This window comes from Stegostoma tigrinum, chromosome 31 (genome assembly GCF_030684315.1).
Source record: "Stegostoma tigrinum isolate sSteTig4 chromosome 31, sSteTig4.hap1, whole genome shotgun sequence".
Classification (NCBI taxonomy): domain Eukaryota; kingdom Metazoa; phylum Chordata; class Chondrichthyes; order Orectolobiformes; family Stegostomatidae; genus Stegostoma; species Stegostoma tigrinum.
In genome coordinates, this window is record NC_081384.1 from 16,068,516 (window position 1) to 16,090,487 (window position 21,972).

A 21,972-nucleotide genomic window follows, 5' to 3' on the forward strand; every position below is an offset into this window, starting at 1 on the left:
AGGGGGATGGGAACCTGTGGTGTAGCTCCAGTACACAGGAGGATGAGAGTAGGGAGGACATGGACAGGATTTCACTGTCACAGGAGTGTGCTGGCAGACAGCAAGCTGGATTGAACTGTGTCTACTTTAACGCCAGGAGTATCCGGAACAAGATAGGTGAGCTTGCAGCATGGATAGGTACCTGGAACTTCGATGTTGTGGTCATTTCGGAGACACGGATAGAGCAAGGTCAGGAATGGATGTTGCAGGTTCCAGGGTTTAGATCTTTCATGAAGATCAGGGAAGGTGGTAAAAGAGGGGGAGGTGTGGCTTTGTTAGTCAAGGACAGTATAACGATAACTGAAAGAATTTTTGATGAGGACTCATCTACTGAGGTAGTATGGGCTGAGGTTAGAAACAGGAGACAAGGGGTCACACTGCTGGGAGTTGTTTTTTTTTTAAAATAGGCCTCCACAAAGTTCCAGGGATGTTGAGAAGAGGATTGGCAAAATGATTCTGGGCAGGAGTGAAAGGAACAGGGTGGTCATTATGGGAGACTTTAACTTCCCTAACATTGACTGGAAATGGTATAACTCTACTAAGTCGGATGGATCAGTTTTTGTCCAATGTGTGCAGGAGGGTTTCCTGACACAGTATGTCGAAGGGCCGACAAGAGGGGAGGCCACACTGGATCTGGTACTTGGTAATGAACCAGGCCAGGTGTTTGATTTAGTGGTAGGTGAGCACTTTGGAGAGAGTGACCATAATTCGGTTACTTTTGTGCTCCCGAGATGCTGCTTGGCCTGCTGTATAGAGCTGGATGAACACTTTGTTATCCATAATTCAGTTACGTTTAGTGTAGCGACGGAAAGGGATAGGAACATGCCACAGGGCAAGAGTTATAGATGGGGGAAGGGCAATTATAATGCGATTAGGCAAGACTTAGGAGGCGAAGAATGGGGTAGCAAAATGCAGGGGATGGGGACAATTGAAATGTGGAGCTGGTTTAAGAAACAGATATTGCGTGTCCTTGATAGGTATGTCCCTGTCAGGCAGGGAGGATAAGGTAAGGGAACCGTGGTTTACTAAAGAAATTGTATCTCTTGTTAAGCGGAAGAGGGAGGCTTGTGACGTTGAGATGAGATGTTCAGATGAGGCGATGGGGAGTTACAGATTAGCTAGGAAGGATTTGAAGAGCAAGTTAAGAGCAGCAAGGAGAGGACATGAGCAGTCATTAGCAGGTAGAATAAAAAAGAACCATAAAGCTTTCTATCAGTATGTGAGGAATAAAAGGATGACTACAGTAAGAATAGGGCCAGTCAAAGACATAAGTGGGAAGTTGTGTGTGGGCCCTGTGAAGATCAGAGAGGTACTAAACGAATACTTCTCATCTGTTTTCACTCAGGAAAAGGAGAATATTGTAAAGGAGAAGACTGAGATACAGGCTATTAACTTGAAAGGATTGAGGATAGTAAGGAGGTGGTGTTATCAATTCTAGAAGGTGTGAAGGTAGATAAATCCCCTGGGCCGGATGGGATTTTTCTGAGGATTTTCTGGGCAGCTAGGGAGGAGGTGGCAGAGCCTTTGGCCTTGATCTTCGAGTCATCATTGTCTACAGGTTAAGTACCAGAGGACTGGAAGATTGCAAATGTTGTGGCCTTGTTCAATAAGGGCAGTAGAGATGACCCAGGTAATTATAGACCACTGAGCCTTACATCTGTTGCAGGAAATGTTTTGGAAAGGATTATAAGAGATAAGATTTATAATCATCTAGCAAGCAACAATATGATTGGAGATGGTCGACAAGGATTCGTCAAGGGCAGGTCGTGTCTCACAAACCTCATTGAGTTTTTTGAGAAGGTGACCAAGCATGTGGATAAGGGTAGGGCAGCTGACAGTGTACATGAACTTCAGTAAAGCCTTTATAAGGTTTCACATTGGAGAAAATGCAGAGGCATAGGATTAATGAGATTTAGCAGTTTGGATTAGAAACTGGCTTTCTGTAAGAAGGCAACGAGTGGTGGTCGATGGAAGATATTCAGCCTAGAGTCTGGTTACTAGCAGCGTGCCACAAGGATCTGTTTTGGGACCACTGCTTTTTGTCATTTTTATAAATGACTTGGACGCAGGCATAGGTGGATGGGTTACTAAGTTTGCAGATGACACTAAAGTCAGTGGAGTGGTGGACAGTATGAAAGAATTTTGCAGGTTGCAGGGAGACTTGGCTAAACTGCAGAATTGGGCTGAAAGGTGGCAAATGGAGTTCAATACAGATAAATGTAGGTGATTCACTTTGGGAAGAATAATAGGAAGGCAGAATACTGGGTCAATGGAAAGATTTTTGGTAGTGTGGATGTGCAAAGGGATCTTGGTGTCTGTCCATGTACAGAGATCCCTGAAAGTCGCCACCCAGGTTGATAGTGCTATTAAGAAGGCATACGGTGTGTTAGGTTTTATTGGTAGAGGGATTGAGTTCCAGAGCCGTGATGTCGTGCTGCAACTGTACAAAATGCTAGTGCCTCACTTGGAATACTGCGTACAGTTCTGGTCGTCCCATTATAGGAAGGATGTGGAAGAACTGGAAAAGATGCAGAGGAGATTTACCCAGACATTGCCCGTTCTGGAGCAAAGGTCTTATGAGGAAAGGCTGAGGGAGTTGGGTCTGTTCTCATTGGAGAGAAGGCGGCTAAGAGGGGATTTAATAGAGACATACAAGATGATCAGAGGATTAGATAGGGTGGACAGTGAGAGTCTTTTTCCTTGGATGATGACATCAGCTTGTACAAGGAGGCAGAGCTACAAATTGAGGGGTGATGGATTTCAGACAGATGTCAGAGTCAGGTTCTTTACTCAGAGAGTGGTAAGGGCATGGAATGCCCTGCCTGCCAACATAGTTAACTCAGCTACATTAGAGGCATTTAAACAGTCCTTGGATAAGCATATGGAATGGTGATGGGATAGTGTAGGGGGATGGGCTTAGATTAGTTCACAGGTCAGCGCAATATTGAGGGCCGAAGGGCCTGTTCTGCGCTGTATTGTTCTGTGTTCTATGTTCATGAAAAAAAAATTTCCCACTCTCGGTAGATACCTCTGAAAGCTCCCTACTCACATTCTTCATTATGTCCTCTGTACCTACTAAGAATGGAGACCACTTCAATACAGCAAAACATACTCTTTGATCTTTGCAGAATTTGATATTTTTGCCTCTTATCCCAAGTTTAGCTCCAACTCTATTGTTTAAAAAAATGGATAACCAGAGTTCTTCTCCAAATGTAAGGTCTAGGCCCGAAACGTCAGCTTTCCGGCTCCTCTGATACTGCTCCAGCTCTACACCTGGTTGTCTTTCCTTTTCCAAAAATTTCTCTTCCCGCTTCTGAAATTTTCAGCAACATGCAAGGATTTAAAAAAAAACAATCACCCCCATTTCCCTCTGCTTTAGCTACAAGCCGCATGATAGTGTCATATCCAGTCATGGGGTCAGCATTCATTATACCAATGTTTACCTTTCCACATTCAGAATGTCAACATTACAGAAGTTAGGGCAAGTTAAAATTTGTTCCAGTTAAATTCCCAGATGGAAGATATACCATTAAGTTTCCACTACAAACTATATTGCATTCCCATTCCTGGCCAATTACTCAGACCAAACAAGAGGACTCCATTTGGCCAAAAATAGAGCTTCAAACATAATTAGAATTTTCATAATTGGTCAGAAATAATGTTTCCAATCTCACACTGCTAATGAATACGGATTCACATTTTTCACCTCCAGACTACATTTGTTTAATACATTACTTGCTAACGTTTTGAGCAGAAGTGATGCTGGAACAAAATCTAAATAACCCAATGCTGTCTGGAAAGAAAAATGGGAACCCCATATGAAATACATCTTAGATAGTCTAAATCATAGATCTGAGAAAGTCTAAAATAAATTCTGCAAAGAGCATGCTTAAAACAACACTATGTAGAGTCAAGCATATGTTAATCGATGAGCTATTGGAAGGACAGAAGTACACTAAATTGGGGTAAACGAGTGATTCTGGTCATGAGGAATTCAGAAAGTGTTTGAAAAGTAGGTGATAAAATGATAAAATCAAAGATTAAATCTGTAACACACAGAATAGTGTTATATTTTTTGATCACATACACCAAATACGAACACGGGAAGTAAGCACAAAGTAAATCTGAACAACTGGCTTTGAAGCCACTTCTTTCAGATGAAAGATCCTGCTTACATGACTAATCTTTGAACAAAAGAGTTGAAGAATCTTCTTTAAAAATTTTCCAACAAAGAGATTGCGTCTGTAAGGAGAAAGTTCTTCTAAGAAATCTCAGTCCTCCAAGAGAACAAAACAATACCTCTTGGACATCAATCGATTCCACATGACTCAGTCACGAAATAATGCTAAGCAACTCTGTTCTGTGTATTATTGATTAGGATGAGGCCATCAGTGAAACAATGTGATTTGCATAACTATTTATTTTCTATTGCAGCCAGCAGCACAGGAACATCAAATGGCAAAGATTACTTGATCATTCAGCTTGGTCTCACTTTAATCAATTTTCCTTCGTTTCTTTTTGAAAAATGCATTTACCACCAAAAATTGCTTTAGTCCAATTACCAGTGCTTCTTTCAGACAAGATGTTATAATAAATGAAGCCAAGAAGGTTGTAAATGCAGTTCTGAAGTTATATTGGACGCTAAATGTTAACTTTGTTGCACTCTCTGCAGATGCCGTCAGAGCTACTAGGTTTCAATGGTACTTTCTGCTTTAATTTTAGACTTTCTGCATCAGTAGTACATTTCTTTTATTGGAATAAATTCTATCCTTCACAGCAATGGAATGATACACGCATGGAGTTAGTGGTAAGGACCAGTAGGAAAATGAAGGAGGAATGCTAGATGGACAGAATTGCAAAGCACCACGGAGCGACAGTGCTTTAAACAAAGCACAGGCAACATCAGGAGTGAAAAACAGCTACTCATAAAATGGAGAGGAAAGCCATTAAAATTCACAACTGCAGAGCCATTGTGACTGAACAGCAAAGTACAGCAGGACATGTCACAGCAACATGACAGAATAAGTAGTCACATGGGGTCAGATGCAACTAATCCTTGAATTTTTCAGACATGAGGTTTGTCATGTAATTGTACGCAGTTATGAACTAATCAAACAAATGTAGGACTTAAGTTATGATTAAGTATAAAGTGAGAGAACATAAAGGTTTGGAACATTTCAGTTAAAAAAGCACAGCGAATGAGTAATGAGAGTTAAGTAAAACATTTAGATTTACCTCCCTATAAAGAGTGATGGTAGGACAAGGGAAGAAGTTGATGCATGAGAATCTTGATTTACAAGTTAATCTATTAGCCCATTGCTAAGCTGAATAAACTAATTTATCAGGACATTTGCCTTGATCATCTAGGGCGCTGGAGAAGAATTTCCTTTCTTGCACTAAACTTCTTCAGATTTTAATCAGGTTTGGTGCCTCTCTCTGGATCAATGGTAGCACAGGTACATAAGATACTATACGGTTAAGATATCAAGGAAGAGTTTGGAAAGAATAGCACATCTTTGGAACAGACTACCAGAAGAACTGCAATGTAAGGAAACAAGTGTGTCAATGAAAAGTAGGAAAATAAACTGGTTAGCTCACAAGGATTTTAATTCCTTTCACAAAACTCACATGTAGCAGCTTTTAGTTGTTTTTGAATCAAGTAGCTTATAAAGCAACAAGTCATTATGGCAGAGAATATTTATTGTCTCAGGAGGAAACATAAGGAATTTGCAAGCCTGCAATTTTGGCAATTCAAACAAAATCATACCTATTTTTGATGAAAACAGCTCCTCCAGTGTTGGTTGAGATAGGTTTGATTCTTCTCCTTGGCAAGGTTTCTCATCATTGTCACTTTGATCAACTTTCTCTTTTTGAGCAGTAGTATTTGTATTAACAGTCCTTGCATGTAGCGTTGATCTATGGGAGCACCAGAAAACAACTTTGGAGTTCAAGCTTCAGTCAATTAATTACTGGCATTACAAATCTTCATTTGAAAACTGAAGTTAGGGGTCTTGAAAGTGAATAATTCTGGGAAAAAGTACGAGTTGAATTAGTTAACAGACTACTACGCTAACACAGACTTGGATCAGGATAACTAATCAGCATGAGCAGCGGTGGGAAAGCACATCTGTTACCTACCAGCTGTTAATACCAGCTCTTGCACCTGTGCTTTCCCACAATAGGGCGAGGGGAGCTAAGAAGCTGCCTGACCTATTTCTTTCCTAACTGCTCATTTCACACACATACCATACAAACCCAAACAGAACAAAACCGGAAATGATACAACTCACCACAACAGACTGGACAGTATAAATTCCAAGCAGAGTAGAACAATATCGCTTCATTGGAGGCCTCACTGATGTTACCTAGCATGGTGATGAAACGTCTGACTGAAAACGAGCCAGCTTGGCGAGCAAATCAACAACCTCATGAAGAGATATAATTCTTGTCGCAGCAACTGCTGAACTTGGATCGCTGGCTTGGAAGTGTTTTGTGCACATGCCAAGGTGACAGTCTGAAGTCTGAGGACTTGAATACAAATCTGTCCTAGCCCCCACCCTGCTCCAAAACCTTGCAAAATCTGGGTCGCTTGGGAATTAGTAAAAACGTTAAAGTAACAAAATATTAGTTACTTTAACAAAAGGGCTACCCAACCAAATAATAAATTTGGAAAGTGTTCAAAGACATAAAAATCCTAATGTGTGACAATGTATTGAAATCCTATCTTTGCCACCGTGGCTGATCTTCTGTTGCAAGTCAATAATCTTTTCCAAATATCCAATGTCTCTATCCACATGGATAAGGAGAACCACGGATTCGATTGGGACAACACCAAGATCCTGGGACATGCAAAGCAGAGGAGTTCGTAGAAGCCTGGTACTCCATGAACAAAGCCATCAACGAACACATTGAACTTGACCCCATATACACTTCATTGCGAAGGAAAACCTGGAGAGGTAATCCAGCTCAACTGACTCCAGAGTTTAAATGCCAGGTGGGAAACCACAACGGCGCTTCAGAGGCTGCACTGATGTTACCCAGCAGGTAACAGGGAGTTGAGGACTGGCAGTTAAACATCCAAGGAGTCACAACTTATTGAAAAGACAGGGAGGCGGGCAGAGGGGGCAGGGTTGCCTTGTTAATTAAGAAGGAAATTAAATCCACAGCACTGAATGACATAGGGTCAGAGGATGTGGAGTCTGTGTGGGTGAAGTTGAGGAATCACAAAGGCAAAAACACCATAATGGAAGTTACGTACAGATCTAACAGTGATCAGGACCAGGGGCGCAAGATGCACCGGGAAATAGATAGGGCCTGTCTGAAAGGCAAGGTCACGGTGATCATAGGGGACTTCGATATGCAGGTGGGCTGGGTGAATAATGTTGCCAGTGGATCCAAAGAAAGGGAATTCATGGAATGTCTGCAGGATGGCTTTTTGGAACAGCTTGTGATGGAGCCCACAAGGCAGCAGGCTATTCTGGACTTAGTGCTATGTAATGAGCCTGACTTTATAAAAGATCTTACAGTAAGGGAACACTTAGGTGGTAGGGATCATAATATGGTAGAGTTCAGTCTGCAGTTTGAAAGAGAGAAGGCAAATCTGGATCTAATGGTGTTAGAGTTAAATAAAGGTAATTACAGGCGCATAACAGAGGAAATGACGAAAATCGACTGGAAGCAGACCCTAGCGGGGAAGACAGTAGAGCAACAATGGCAGGAGTTTCTGGGTGTAATTGAGGACACGGTACAGAGCGTCTTCCCCAAGGAAAGCAACAATTACCCCGGGGTGGGATTAGACTGCCATGGCTGACAAAGGAAGTCAGGAAATATATCAAAGAAAAACAGACAGCCTATAAAGTGGCCATGAGCACTGGGAAATCAGAAGATTGGGAAGGCTACAAAAACAGAGGATAACCAATAATGTACTTCACATTTTTTAAAATATAAATCTAAAAGAGCATTGGAGAAACATTTATTAAATGCAGTTAAGTTTCTGGCTCCATACAGGGCATGATTCTCTTGATTTGTCTAGTCCCACTTACTTTATGTTAACGTGTGTTTTGAACAAAGGCTCCTCTGAAGAATCTGAATCTGTAAAACAAAAAGCAAAAAGGCACACTTTAAACATTTGTATGTTGACCAAATGGCAGATGTTATTACAAGTAGGAACACTTCTAACTCATTGGCTAACTTGAGAGGACACAATCTAGACCAGGAGCGTTGTACTGCTAGAGGGCTCACCCCAGTACTAAATCACAAAAAAAATCCACTGGGGAGGGAAAAGAAGACCTCAACAGTATCCAAAGACAAGCAGGAATGCTCCCAGTGACCTTGCCAGCACTTATTCCTCAAACAATACCACTAAAACATTGTCACACAATTTATCTTCAAAACTGATAATCTTCAGATGAATAATTTAATTAAGCAAGAATCTACGGAACACATTTTACTTCAAAGGGAGACACTGCAAGCAGAACTGGCCACTGTTCTGTTGTTTGGTTATTGGTAGAATTAATCAGTAATGAAGGAGCTGCTGATGCCTGTGTGAAAAGGCATACTTCTCCTCCTAAATTTTGTTGGGAGAAGTGGGCCTTTGGTCCAGAGAAACACAATAAGCCACATAAAACAAAGATCATTTCTTCATGCTCAGTCATCAAAATTCTTACCAATCCCAACATAGGCTGGAGTTCCCTCTACTTTCTGCCTTTTATTTCTTGTGGAAACTCTTCTTACAAATTCAGTCAAAGGAGGATCAGAGTGCACTTTCTGTATAAGGAAATGCAAATTTATTTAGAAAATCTTTAATTATACAATAAGTCATGCAACATATTGTAATTATTGATCAAAAATAATGAGGAACAAATTGCAGAGATTACATCACAATCATCACTATTTTGGTCAAAGTCTCCTGCAAGAAACCCACTGGCTGATGTCTAACACAATATGAAGATCAAAAATTCTCACTGGAACTCCAGAAATAAAGTATAAACATAAGGGAGTGATCATGAGGCTGGATCTAATTCAGACTTCAGAAGCTCGTTACATCAATTGTTTTAAGCCACGAACCAAATCTTTGAACAAGGTGACTGCCATGAAATCTCAAGTATCTCTACACAGTGTAAATCGACCAAGGCATTGGAAAAGGCAACAGCAGAAACAGCCCTGTTGACCTTGCAAAGTCCTCCTCACTGACATCTGAGGCCAAAATTGGGAGAGCTACCTCCAGACTAGTTAAGCAACAGCCTGACAGTAATCCTCAAGAAATCATACTTTACAGACAAATGTCCCAGACACCACCATCACCATCCCCATCCCTGGGAATGTACTGTCCCACCAGGAGAGGTGGTGGTACAGTGGTACACAGATGGGAGGGTGTCGCTCTAAGAGTCCTCAACATTAACTCTGGACCCTGTTAAGTCTCGTGGCTGCAGGTTACACATGGGCAAGTAGACCTGCTGCTGATTACCATGTACCATCCTCCCTCAGCTGACGAATTGGCAGTCCTCCATGTTGAGCAACACAAGGCGCAAAATGTATTTTAGATGGCAGATTTCAACGTTCACCACTAAGAGTGGCTCAGCAGTACTGCTGATCAAGATCAGATCAAGGCAGTCGGGTCCTCAAGGACATAGCTGCTGGGTCTGCAGCAGGTGGTACGGGAACCAACAAGAGGGAAAAACATACTTGACCTCATCCTCACCAATCTGTCAGCTGCAGTTGCATTTGCCCATGACAGTATTAGTAAGAGTAACCATCACACAGGCCTTGTGGAGATGAAGTCCCACCTTCACATTAAGAACTTCCATCAATTTGTGCGATACTGCGCTAAATGGGATAGACTTCACACAGATCTAGCAACTCAAGACTGAGCACCCATGAGACACTGTGGGCCATCAACAGCAGCAAAACTGTACTCCAGCACAATATGTAACCTCATGGCCTAGCACATTTCCCACTCAACCATTACCATCAAGCCAGGGGATCAACCCTGGTTCAAATGGACAGTGCAGGAGGGCATGTCAGGAGTAGCATCAGGCATATCTGAAGATGAGGCATCAACCTGGTGAAGTCACCTAACAGGACAACTCGCACGCCAAACGGCAAATGCAGCAAGTGATGGACAGAGCAAAGCGATCCCACAACCAAAGGATCAGATCTAAGCTCTGCAGTCCCGCCACATCCATCATGAATAGTGGAAAATTAAATAACTCACTAGAGGAGGCTCCACAAATATCCCCAAGAATAAATGAAGTGCCAAGCACATCAGCACAAAAGGGTGAAGCATTCACAGCAATGATCCATTTTGGCCTCCTTTAGTGATCCCCAACATTACAGATACCAGTCTTCAGTCAATTCAATTCACTCCATGTGATAAAGAAAAAGTTGGAGACACTAGACATGGCAAAAGCTACAGGCCCTGACAACATTTCAATAATAGTACTGAACACTGGTGCTCCAGAACATGCCGCTCCCCTACCCAAGTTATTCCAATCTACCTGGCAATGTGGGAAATTGCCCAAGCATGTCCTGTACACAAGAGCAGGACAAATCCAACCCAGCCAACTACCACCCCATCAGTCTATTCCCGATCATCAGTAACATGACTGAAGGCGTCATCAACCATGCTATCAAGCAGCAGCTGCTCAGCAATAACCTGCTCCGTGATGCCAAGTTTGGATTCCGCCAGGGCCACTCGGCTCCTGAGCTCATAACAGCCTTGGTTCAAACATGGAAATAAATCGTTGAATTTCAGAGGCGAGGCAAGAGTGAAAGCCCTTGACATCAGGGCTGCTTTCGACAGAGTGTGACATCGAGGAGCCCTAGCAAAACTGGAATCAATAGGTATCGGCGGCGAGCTCTCCGGTGGTTGCAGTCATACCTGACACATAGGAAGATGTTGAAGTTGTTGGGTTGGTTGGCTTGCCGAGCTGACTTCTTGTTTCGCAGACGTTTCATAGAACATTACAGTACAGTACAGGCCCTTCGGCCCTTGATGTTGCGCCGACCTGTCATACCGATCTGAAGCCCATCTAACCTACACTATTACATGCTTGGCAACATCCTCGGTGCAGTCTCCGAAGAAGTGCTGGTGTGTTTTCCTGCCTGGTTTTTAAAACTCTGGCTTTTAATCTCAATCCACATGGACAAGGAAAATCACCACTTTGACTGGGACAACACCAAGATCCTGGGACAGGCTAGGCAGAGACAGGCACGAGAATTCCCAGAAGCATGGTACTCCACGAATCATGCTATTAATAAAAACTCTGAACTCAACCCCACATACATTCCACTACGAAGGTAGCCACAAGTGAGGCAATCCATCTCAACAGACCCTAGACTTTAAAAACCAGACAGTAATACATGGTACCAGCATGGTAACAAAACGTCTGCGAAACAAGAATCCAGCTTGGCGAGCCAATCAACTTCAACCACCTCAACACCCACAACCCAAGCTACAAATTTACTCAAAAACCTTAGACACAGGTAGATGGTCGCTGTTGAAGGTCAATCATCTCAGCTCCAGGGCATCTCCCCTCAGGGTTGTGTCCTCGGCCCAACCATCTTCAGCTGCTTCATCAACAACCTTCCCCCTATAAAGGGAGCAAGTGGGGATGTTCACCGATGTTTGCACGATGTTCAGCATCATTTGTGACTCCTCAAGTACTGAAGCAGTCCATGTTCAAATGCATCAAGGTCTGGGCAATATCCAGGTTCACGCTGACAAATGGCAAGTGATATTCACGCCACATAAACTAACCACAGACCCTCGACATGCAATGGCGTTACCATCACTGATCCCCCACTATCAACATCCTGAGAGGGTTATCATTGACCAGAAACTCAACTGGACTCACCACAAACGCTGTGGCTACAAGAGCAGGTCAGAAACTATGGCAAGAAACTCACCTCCTGACTCCTCAAAGCCTGTCCACCATCTACAAGGCATAAGTCAGGAGTGTGATAGAATACTCCCCACTTGCCTGGATGAGTGCAGCCCCAACAACACTCAAGAAACTTGACACCATCTAGGATAAAGTAGCCTGCTTGATTGGCACTATGTCCACAAGCATTCACTCCCTCCACCACCGATGCTCAGTAGCAGCAGCGTGTACTATTTACAAGATGCGCTGCGAAATTCACCAAAGATCCTCAGACAGCACCTTCCAAACCCATGACCACTTCATCTAGAAGGACAAGGGCAGCAGACATATGGGAACCCCACCATCTCCGGGTTCCCCTCTAAGCCACTCCCCACCCTGACTTGGAAATATATTACTGTTCCTTCACTGTTGCTGGGTCAAATTTCTGGAATTCCCACCCTAATGGCATTGAGGGTCAACTTACAGCTGGTGGACTGCAGCAGTTCAAGAAAGCAGCTTAACACCACTACCTTTTCAAGGGCAACGAGGGAAGGGCAAGAAATGTTTACCAGCCAGCGATGCCCACGTCTCACAAAATGAATAACAAAACGTTCTAACAATTTAAAGTTTCCTTAAGGATTGATATCATAGTTGCAACCTCATTTTGAAATCCAAGATTTAAAACAGTGGGCAAAAAAAAAATTCAGCTTTGAATCATCACCTTAAGCACACGTGGTTAGCTATTTGTTTAAAAAGCAAATGTCTTTTCCTTAGTTTATCAATCTCATGTTCAGAGCATACAAGGAAGTCAAGTATTTATGGAATTGTGAAATGGAGGGGAAAGAAAGTAAAAAATGACTCATAACTAACTGGAAAAAGAACAGCAAAGTCACAACATCCACCACCACGGTGCATTTTTAAAAACTGCAAGGAGGAAGAGATATGCTCTGAACTGAGAGCAGCCATAATTTACTGGACACACTGCATCTTAGTCGTCAAACTCCTCACAAATGTCAAGGCGTTGCTGGACTTCTGAACTTGTACAATAAAAACAAATGAATATTTCAGCCATTTAGGAGGGAATTTCATGTTTAACCTTGCTATTGATGATGTTTTATGGCCTTAACATATCAAAACTAGAAATGGAACTCAAAACTGCGACGTCTCATCTTTGCTAGGTACCAAACTGCTCAAAGATTATGATTAAAAACTGTTTTGTTGGCATCTAACTGAATGCTTATTCAGACTTCCCTCTCTGGACTTGGTCAGTTTGTCTCTTTATCCTTAGATCTAATGGTCCACTTTGACAATGAAAATTAACGTTCAAGATATTGGAAACCCCTTGCTGACTACTGCCCCGGGGGTTATCAAATCACATATCCAGCAATGTCTACTGCAAAAATATTACCTGGAACAGAGAGGTTAAAAAACAATTCACAAAATTCATGCGAGATGCACTCCTCTGGCAATTTTTTAAATCAACAGAGTATGAAACAAGCTGTTGTAGTACCAAAGTGCGATTTTTGGAGATCCCAGTAGCTTTAATGTTTTGTGGTGTATTGTTGCTCCAAGCTTGGGTGTCATCTTGCCATAAGTCTCTGTAAGCGCTGATCTCAGTTGGGGTCTTATTTGGCGTGTTGTCTGTGGAAACTATTAAAAAACATGCAAAATCATAAGTAATCCAAATTTTTCATTTGTTATTCTATATATTTACACATTCATTCACTAATTTTAAAACAGATTGAGTTTTTATTCCATTTTGTAAAAGCTGCAAAGGTATCTAATGGTTGAAGGGGGTTAACTTGAATTATTTTTAAATGCATTACTCGAGATCAGCTCCTCAGCAATTTTAAAAGCTTGATTTGAAAATACTCATTCTTAAAAATAAAACTAAAATATTTAAACCACCAATTTTTCGAAACATTTAAGCAATCTCAGCAGCAATGTGGAGTTTATCATTTTAATAAGACCACAAAGCATAGCAGAAGTAGGTTATTCAGTGAACCCTGTAGATTGAGACCATTGAGCTGCTTTCCAGTCTTTCCCTCCATCCAAAACATTCATGTCCTTTATCCTGTATGTGTCTGCATACGGGAAGTTTATCAGGCTTGTATATTGAAGTTTCATAATTGTTTATCTGTAGTTAGAATCTATTTTTCTGTAATAAATAGTAATTTTCTATGAATGTCCCAGGCTCTCTGTAAATCTGTCTGAATTAGGGAATTCTGCTATAAAACCACCAACTCCTACAGTAACATTGTCCACACATCCTCCCACCGCCACCCCCCCCCCGCCCACTTACTGTAAGGACTCCTTTCCATTCTCCTTCTCTGACTATTCTGGTGCTGCCACCTTCCACAAGTGTCCTCAAATGCCCACTCTTTCCTCATTAAGGATTCTTTGGCTTCACAGTTAACAGGGCCCTCAGTAGTGTCTGACCCATTTCCTGCACTTTTGCCTGCACGCTTCTCTCCCACAACATTCCCCGGGGAGGGGGTGGTACGGGTGGCGTGCAGTCTTCATTTCCTACTCCACAAGCATCTGCATCCAAGGATCATAAACTGGCATTTCACCCACATGCAGCGGGATGCCACCACCAGGTGTATTCTCTTATCCTCCCTTGTCAGCATTTGAGGGACTATACCCTCCAGGACACCCTGGTGCACTCTTCTGTCACTCCTAATACCTCAATTCCCAACATCTCCCCACAGCACCTTACCATGCAATCACAGATGGTGCAACACTTGCCCTTCCACCTCTTCACTCCTTGCTTTTCAAAGTTCCAGACACATCTTCCAGTACAGGCAACAATTTACCTGCACTTCATTTAATCCAGTCTACTGAATTCATTTTTCACAATGGGATCTCCTCGACAATGGGGAGAGGAAATGAAAACTGGTGGTTACCACTTCACAGAACACCTATGTCTGTCCCACAAAATAGCGGAGCTTCTAGTTGCCTGCCACTTCACACCACTGTTTCCTAGCCAATATTTCTGCCTTTGGCCTGCTTCACTGTTCTAGTGAACCTCAGCACAAGATACAAGAACAGCATCTCATTTTCTACTTAAGGACCTTGCAGCCTTCAGGACTCAGTATTGAGTTCAATAATTTTAGAGCCAGAATACCACCTTCCACAACCTTGACCCATCCCTACATTCCAGGCCCTGCCATGACATGGGCTGTTTTCAGCACTGTCAACTCATTTCATCTACCCATTGTCCCCATCAGCTATGAGCCACCCCTTGCCTGCCTAACTTTCTTTCCCTCTCTCTGGGCTCTATTGTCAACTACCCGTTCATCTTCATCACCACCACCACCACCCCACCTCACCACCCACAGTCAAGGCTTGGGCATTTTTGCAATGTGCTGGGCTCCTTCATTAATAAGGATGGGGATAATTGTTGCGCCTCCATCTCCTGTTATCTGTTTAATTGTTCACCATCATTCATGACTGTAGGCAGCAGAAATGCAGGGCTTAAATCCCATGTGTACTGCATACAGTTTTGATCACCTTACTTTAGCAAAGATGCACTGGCACTGGTAGGGGTGCAGCGGAGATACACTAGGTTGATTCCAGATTTGATGGGGTTGGCTTATGAGGTGAGATTGAGTAGACTGGGACTATACTCATTGGAATTTAGAAGAATGCAGGGGCAACTTACAGAAAGATAAAATTAATAAGGGAATAGACAAGGTCGAAGCAGGGAGGTTGTTTCTACTGTCAGGTGAAATTAGAACTAGAGTGCATACCCTCAAAATAAGGGGAAGCATATTTGGGACGGAGTTGAGGGGGAATTCTTTACCAAAACGTTTGTGAATTTGTGGAATTCCTTGTCCAGTGAAGCATTTAAAACTACTTCACTGAATGTTTTTAAGGCAAAGATAGACAGATTTTTGAACAGTAAAGGAATTAAGGGTTATGGCAAGTGGGCAAATAAATGGAGCTGAGTCCAGGAAAAGATCAGCCAGGATCTTACTGAATGGCACAATATGCTTGCGGGGACAGATGGCCTACTCCTGCTCCTATTTCTTAAGATTCAATGTTTATTGCAATCATTTAGCTTGGTGTACTGTGACAGGTAGATTGTTGAGGATAAGGTCAAGTTGTTTTATTAGTCTGGTTCTCATAATACCCCCTGCAGGATCAGTCTCCCAATCAATGTCATTTAGATCATGGCCAGCTCAGTCAGTAGTGGTGCTACCAAATTTTGTTGGTGATGAAATTGAAGCACCCCACCCTGACTACATTGAAACCTTTCTGCCCTTAGTGCTTTCATCAAGGATATGCTCAACACAAAACGGTACTGATGCACCAGTCGAGTAAAAAGTTGGAAATTTCTTTGCCTATGTTTGCTTTGTTACAATCAGACTTCATGGGTCCAGAATTAACATTAAGAACTCTATTACAGGCCATAACATATGCCTTACTAGTGGGAAAAGCATACATAAAGATGGTGATGCTAGTGTTTGGGACATCCTGTTTAAGGCAGAATTCAAAGTCAAAGTCAGGCTGCTGCTTGACTAATCTGCGGAACAGATCTCCCATTTTTGGCTCAAGCCCCCAGATATTTGTACAGGCAACTGTGCAAGGTCGACACACTCACTTTCTGTTGTCATTTCTGGTAGCTAGGTCAATGCCAGTAGGTCAGTCCAGTTTCATTCTTTTAAGACTTTGCAGCAGTTTGATACAATTAAGGGGCTTGCTGGGCCATTTCAGATGGTACTGAAGAGTCAATCACATTGTTCTTGGTCTGGAGTCACTGGCTTCATGTCCATTCACTCAAGTTCAGGACCACTGTGCTGCCATAACTTCAACTCAAAACACTAACTTAATCTTAGAGTTGCCAAAATTCATTACCAAGGAAAACCAACCTGGGACATCAACATACATTGGGCCAAGCTACTTACAGTCATGATGTTATGGGCAGCATTACGTGTATGGGACTATCATATGATCTACTTTTATTCCTACGTTTAGTCTTATGGTTTAGGTCCGTTTAAATTTGTTCCAACTTTTGGATATTTTCCTGTCCATTATCCAATAGCTAATAACTTGCACATCTGCAAACAGTCATTCTCTAAAACATACTTCAGGAGAACTCCCCCCACCAAATACACTTTATAAAAGTGTCGTATGGTGTAAAATACAACATGACCGCAAAAGAAGCAAAGCAATTTACATACTCACACTCATAACCCGTATCCAGTTGAAAGGCATGGATCATTTTCATAATACCCTCTGTAAGTTGTTTAAAGCGTGTGCTTTCCTGCAGACTTCTAAAATGTATAGCAAAAGTAGATAGGTGTTTAAATGGTAGGTATAAACAAAGCATTACCCATCTCCATCAAATCACAATCAGTGCTCTTTTCACAATCAAATGAAGAGGGATCAAATGGCTTCCCTCTTTTCTCATATTGTTGACTGCAAAGGATCACGCTTTCAAAATAATTTCTTGCCAACAGTGGATACTTCAGTTTATCACAAAAGCCAAAAATTGCACAGGTTTTATTTGTTATGCTCAAGAAACAGTTTAGCTTCATTATGTTGAGATAATAAAATGTGAGGCTGGATGAACACAGCAGGCCAAGCAGCATCTCAGGAGCACAAAAGCTGACGTTTCGGGCCTTGGTCTAAGTATAATCAAATGTGCTTTGCTGTTCCCATATACGTTTGAAGTTCACGCACAAAAAGATTTGAGGGGAAGGACATCTTGGTCCAATTATAGTCTGTGAAAAGTAAAGTGAACATAGACTTTGTAATTTTTTGACTCAACTGGCTTCAGGCTGAATTTGGCAGTCCTGTGACTTTGCTTCCAATTGAAAAGGATTGGATGGTTGATCTGGTTGTTACTATGGAAACAGAAGAGTCAAGTGACTTTTAACCACAAAGTCTCTGCCTTTAGTACCGCATAATGATAATAGTCAGCAAACACAGAATTGGAAGGTTTCAGGTGGATTCAAAGGAAGTGAGGAAAGGAGGGACCCTAGTCAAGGTTTTCTCTTTTTACCGTGTGATCTGAATACCCTCTTATCACAGAGATGCAGCTGCTTAAAAAACACAAAAGATTGGATTATCCCACGAACATCATCCAGTCATTCAAATATGGTTAACATTGGTAAATTCCCCCTTGCAACTTTGAACAGTTCACTTGTGGGAATACTCCTCTGAGATGGGCCTTTACTGTTCAAGTGATTAGGCTTAACAGCCTGATTAACGCAGCAGATTGTGTGGATGCCTAACTAAAATGTACAGGATGTGTGGCTCATGATATTCCCCAAGACATTGACCTTGATTGCAGACATGCTGTTCTTATTTTACTGGAATGGAAAGTGACTGTACAGTCATGCAAACTGGGGTGGCCACCTTTAACTCCAAGCTTAAGTCACCTTTAGGGTCAGAATTTTTAAGAAGTCTGTTTTTTTGCAAAATCAATTCATATTTCCAGCCAGTGGATGCCAAATCGTGATCTGTCATTATTCATAATCATGACATGACACACTGCAAAGCAGAGCAATTAAAAAACCTGAAAACACACCGTTACATCAAGTACAGCACTGCCTTCATTACAACTTGATCAACTAGAAAACACAATTCTCTGACCCTTCAAGAGTTTTCTTTAATCTTATTTTCTATTTTGAGAAGTAAATGAATGCTATGAATTTACATAACAGTCCAACAAAATTGCTAGCAACATGCATAACCAAATCACTCTGAAAGTGGTGTTTCTCCACAATGCAACATACAGATAGCTGAATTTAAACAGTTTCTTTCTGCTAATCTTCCATAAAAATGAACGTTGCTCGTAAACTTAGCATTTATTGCCCATCCCCAATTTTGCTTGAGGTGAATGAGAAACACCTTCTTGATCAAATGCAATCCATAAGCTTAATATTTGTTCTGGACAAATTCTGAAGATGACTCACTGGACCTGAAACATTAACTCTGATTTCTCTCTGCAGATGCTGCCGGACCGACTGAGATTTTCCAGCAATTTGTTTTTGTTTATTTGTTTGTTACCTGCCTAAAGAGTGCCCTGTCCAGATACAGCACTGATTAAAGCACACAAATGTTGCCTTACTGGCTATTTGTCCCCATTACAGATTACATTTCTGAATAAACACATTCGCTTTCAACCCACTAACCTTGGAAACCCAAATTTTGACACAAACACCTTTGAATAAAGATGCAGCTGCAGCATCTGAAATCTTAGTTTACCGAATATAAACTGAATTCCTGAAAAAAAAAACACTGTTGTGGGTGGATGGGGAGTGGAAGGTGGGGAGTAACTATAGATACAAGTTTCATAATCAGTTACAGATAGTTATCAATCTGAAACTGTATTTGCATGGTTTACTGAAAACATGTTGTTAATAAAAAAAGTAGCAATTAAATGAAAAACCGAGCAGGAAAACCAAGAAAATGATAATGATTGAACCTTGCGTGCAGCGGCGTCCTTGGAGGATACTGAATGAGCCAAGATGAATGCAAACATGGAGCAGACAACTGTACATCCAACCAAGACAAATTTAATTGGAATATAATACCGACTGGCACAATCCAATAAATACCATTGCAGGAGATCTCGTGAAGATCAATTTTTGGTCTGGACAGCACGCTCTTCAAAATGGTACATGAACAACAACTAAAACAATACATTTTTAACCTTGGTACCAACCTACCTCTTGGTAATTACGTTCTTACAAAGTGGGCACGGTATTGTAGTTTTCTTCCCAAAAAGCTTCAATATACAGAACCTTCACAAAAGGAATAAAAGAACTTTTTAAAAACTCAGCTGGAAAAAAAGGAAATAACATAATAAAATGTGAGGCTGGATGAACACAGCAGGCCCAGCAGCATCTCAGGAGCACAAAAGCTGACGTTTCGGGCCTAGACCCTTCATCAGAGAGGGGGATGGGGGGAGGGTTTGCAGAACGCCTCTGCTCGGTTTGCAATAAACAACTGCACCTCCCAGTCGCAAACCATTCCCACACCCCCTCCCATTCTTTAGATGACATGTCTATCATGGGCCTCCTGCAGTGCCACAATGATGCCACCCGAAGGTTGCAGGAACAGCAACTCATATTCCGCTTGGGAACCCTGCAGCCCAATGTTATCAATGTGGACTTCACCAGCTTCAAAATCTCCCCTTCCCCCACCGCATCCCAAAACCAGCCCAGCTCTTCCCCTCCACCCACTGCATCCCAAAACCAGTCCAACCTGTCTCTGCCTCCCTAACCTGTTCTTCTTCTCACCCATCCCTTCCCCCCACCCCAAGCCGCACCTCCATCTCCTCCCTACTAACCTCATCTCACCACCTTGACCTGTCCGTCTTCCCTGGACTGACCTATCCCCTCGCTACCTCCCCACCTATACTCTCCTCTCCACCTATCTTCTTTTCTCTCCACCTTCGGTCCGCCTCCCCCTCTCTCGCTATTTATTCCAGAACCCTCACCCCATCCCCCTCTCTGATGAAGGGTCTAGGCCCGAAACGTCAGCTTTTGTGCTCCTGAGATGCTGCTGGGCCTGCTGTGTTCATCCAGCCTCACATTTTATTATCTTGGATTCTCCAGCATCTGCAGTTCCCATTATCACTGGAAAAAAAGGAAACAATGTTTTATTAACTATCATGGATCTTTGCACCATTAGTAAATTGTCAATGGAGAACATGCATGACGTACAGATAGTGAATCAGAATTTGGGACTATTGGTCGTCTCCACTGGTATTGTGAGCAATCTAAAATAAAGATGAAAACTTGTAAATGCTGGTATGTCCGGTATCAGTGCTCACAAGCGTGTGTGCAGGTGTGTATATAGTGGGTGGTGGAATTAACTGTAGATACACGTTACCAAGATCAGTTGCAGACAAGGTGCAACTTGGAAGAACTGGTCCCTTAATAAGATGTTACCTTAAGTATTATAGAACTGTTATGGAACTGGCAGGCATAGTATAAAGTTACCCTGCAGATAATCTGTTTACTTTCTCTCGGGAGAAATTAAACAGTAGTGAAAAATCCTGACTCAAACTTCCAATCTGACATCCCTGACAAGTGCATCCTGTATTCCCTTAACTGTGGGGCAAGAGCAAATAAATGACCTGCAACATGAAATAACTAAAGTGGTGTGTATGGAAGAGGTATAAGGTTGGTATCCTAATAACCTGGGTACCTGTCTTAATTTCATTGGTTTGAAGTGTCTGATCAAGGGATTGATATTGGGTAAAATACAAGCCCTTTGCAATAAAATATATTAACGGGTACTTGGGGGCAGAGGCATAACTCGACAGTCAGCTGTTCTTTTCGATGGAAAAAAAAACTGAAGACAACAGAGGGTACAGTTTCTTAACACTTTGACAGGATAGCAAAATGCTGCAGCTGTGAATTAGAAAGATCAGCAGACACTGTGCTATCCCCACCTGTATGTCCTTTGGTTTAGAAAGCTGCTCTCAGTTGTCATGGGTCATATGCTTTTACTTTGTACTTAGCTTATGAATCATAACTAAACTATGATTTTTACTTTACCATTTATGGGTTCTGAAGCATCTAGTTTGAGTAATCTGTGACACTTTGAATCATGTCATTGAAATAACAATCCAAAACCCTAATCACATAGATCCAAATTCCACCATGACAGACGGTAAAACTCAAATTCAATAAAAATATGGAATTAAACAAAGCTAGCCTGGTTAATTAGTTTACCATAAGACTATAATGGGTAGGAGAAGAAGTCAGCCATTTGGCTCACCAAGTCCACACACTGCTGTTCAATGAAATCATGGCTGATCTGTAATCCTTACCATTCCCCTGCCACTTAACTCACTGTAACCTCATTTCCCATACTGATTAAAAAAATCAGTCTAGACTATCCTCGACAGCCCTCTGTGGAAAAGAATTCCACAGATTCATCACTCGTGAACAGAAGAAAATTCTTCCTCATCTCAGTCTTAAATGGGTGACTTCTTACTCTGAGAATATGCCCTCTGTTGCGAGACATGTCCACCAAGAAAAACAAAACTGTGCACCTACCCTTTCAAGGCCCCTAAGAATCTTCTGTGTTTCAATGAGGTCTCAGC

The 21,972-nt window shown here is 42.0% G+C and overlaps 1 protein-coding gene across 4 annotated transcripts in view; it reads right to left on the bottom strand.

The window, feature by feature from the left end:
* LOC125466343 (breast cancer type 1 susceptibility protein homolog) overlaps positions 1-21,972 on the bottom strand; it is an 80,296-nt gene that overhangs the window by 43,945 nt on the left and 14,379 nt on the right. For all 4 annotated transcript variants that reach the window (XM_048560725.2, XM_059638683.1, XM_059638684.1 and 1 more), the window contains 6 exons: positions 19,583-19,657; positions 17,091-17,179; positions 13,411-13,550; positions 8,706-8,805; positions 8,082-8,130; positions 5,807-5,955 (listed from right to left, as the gene is read on the bottom strand). In XM_048560725.2, the coding sequence (XP_048416682.2) occupies positions 5,807-5,955; positions 8,082-8,130; positions 8,706-8,805; positions 13,411-13,550; positions 17,091-17,179; positions 19,583-19,657 (602 nt within the window). The remainder of the gene's footprint in view (positions 1-5,806; positions 5,956-8,081; positions 8,131-8,705; positions 8,806-13,410; positions 13,551-17,090; positions 17,180-19,582; positions 19,658-21,972) is intronic.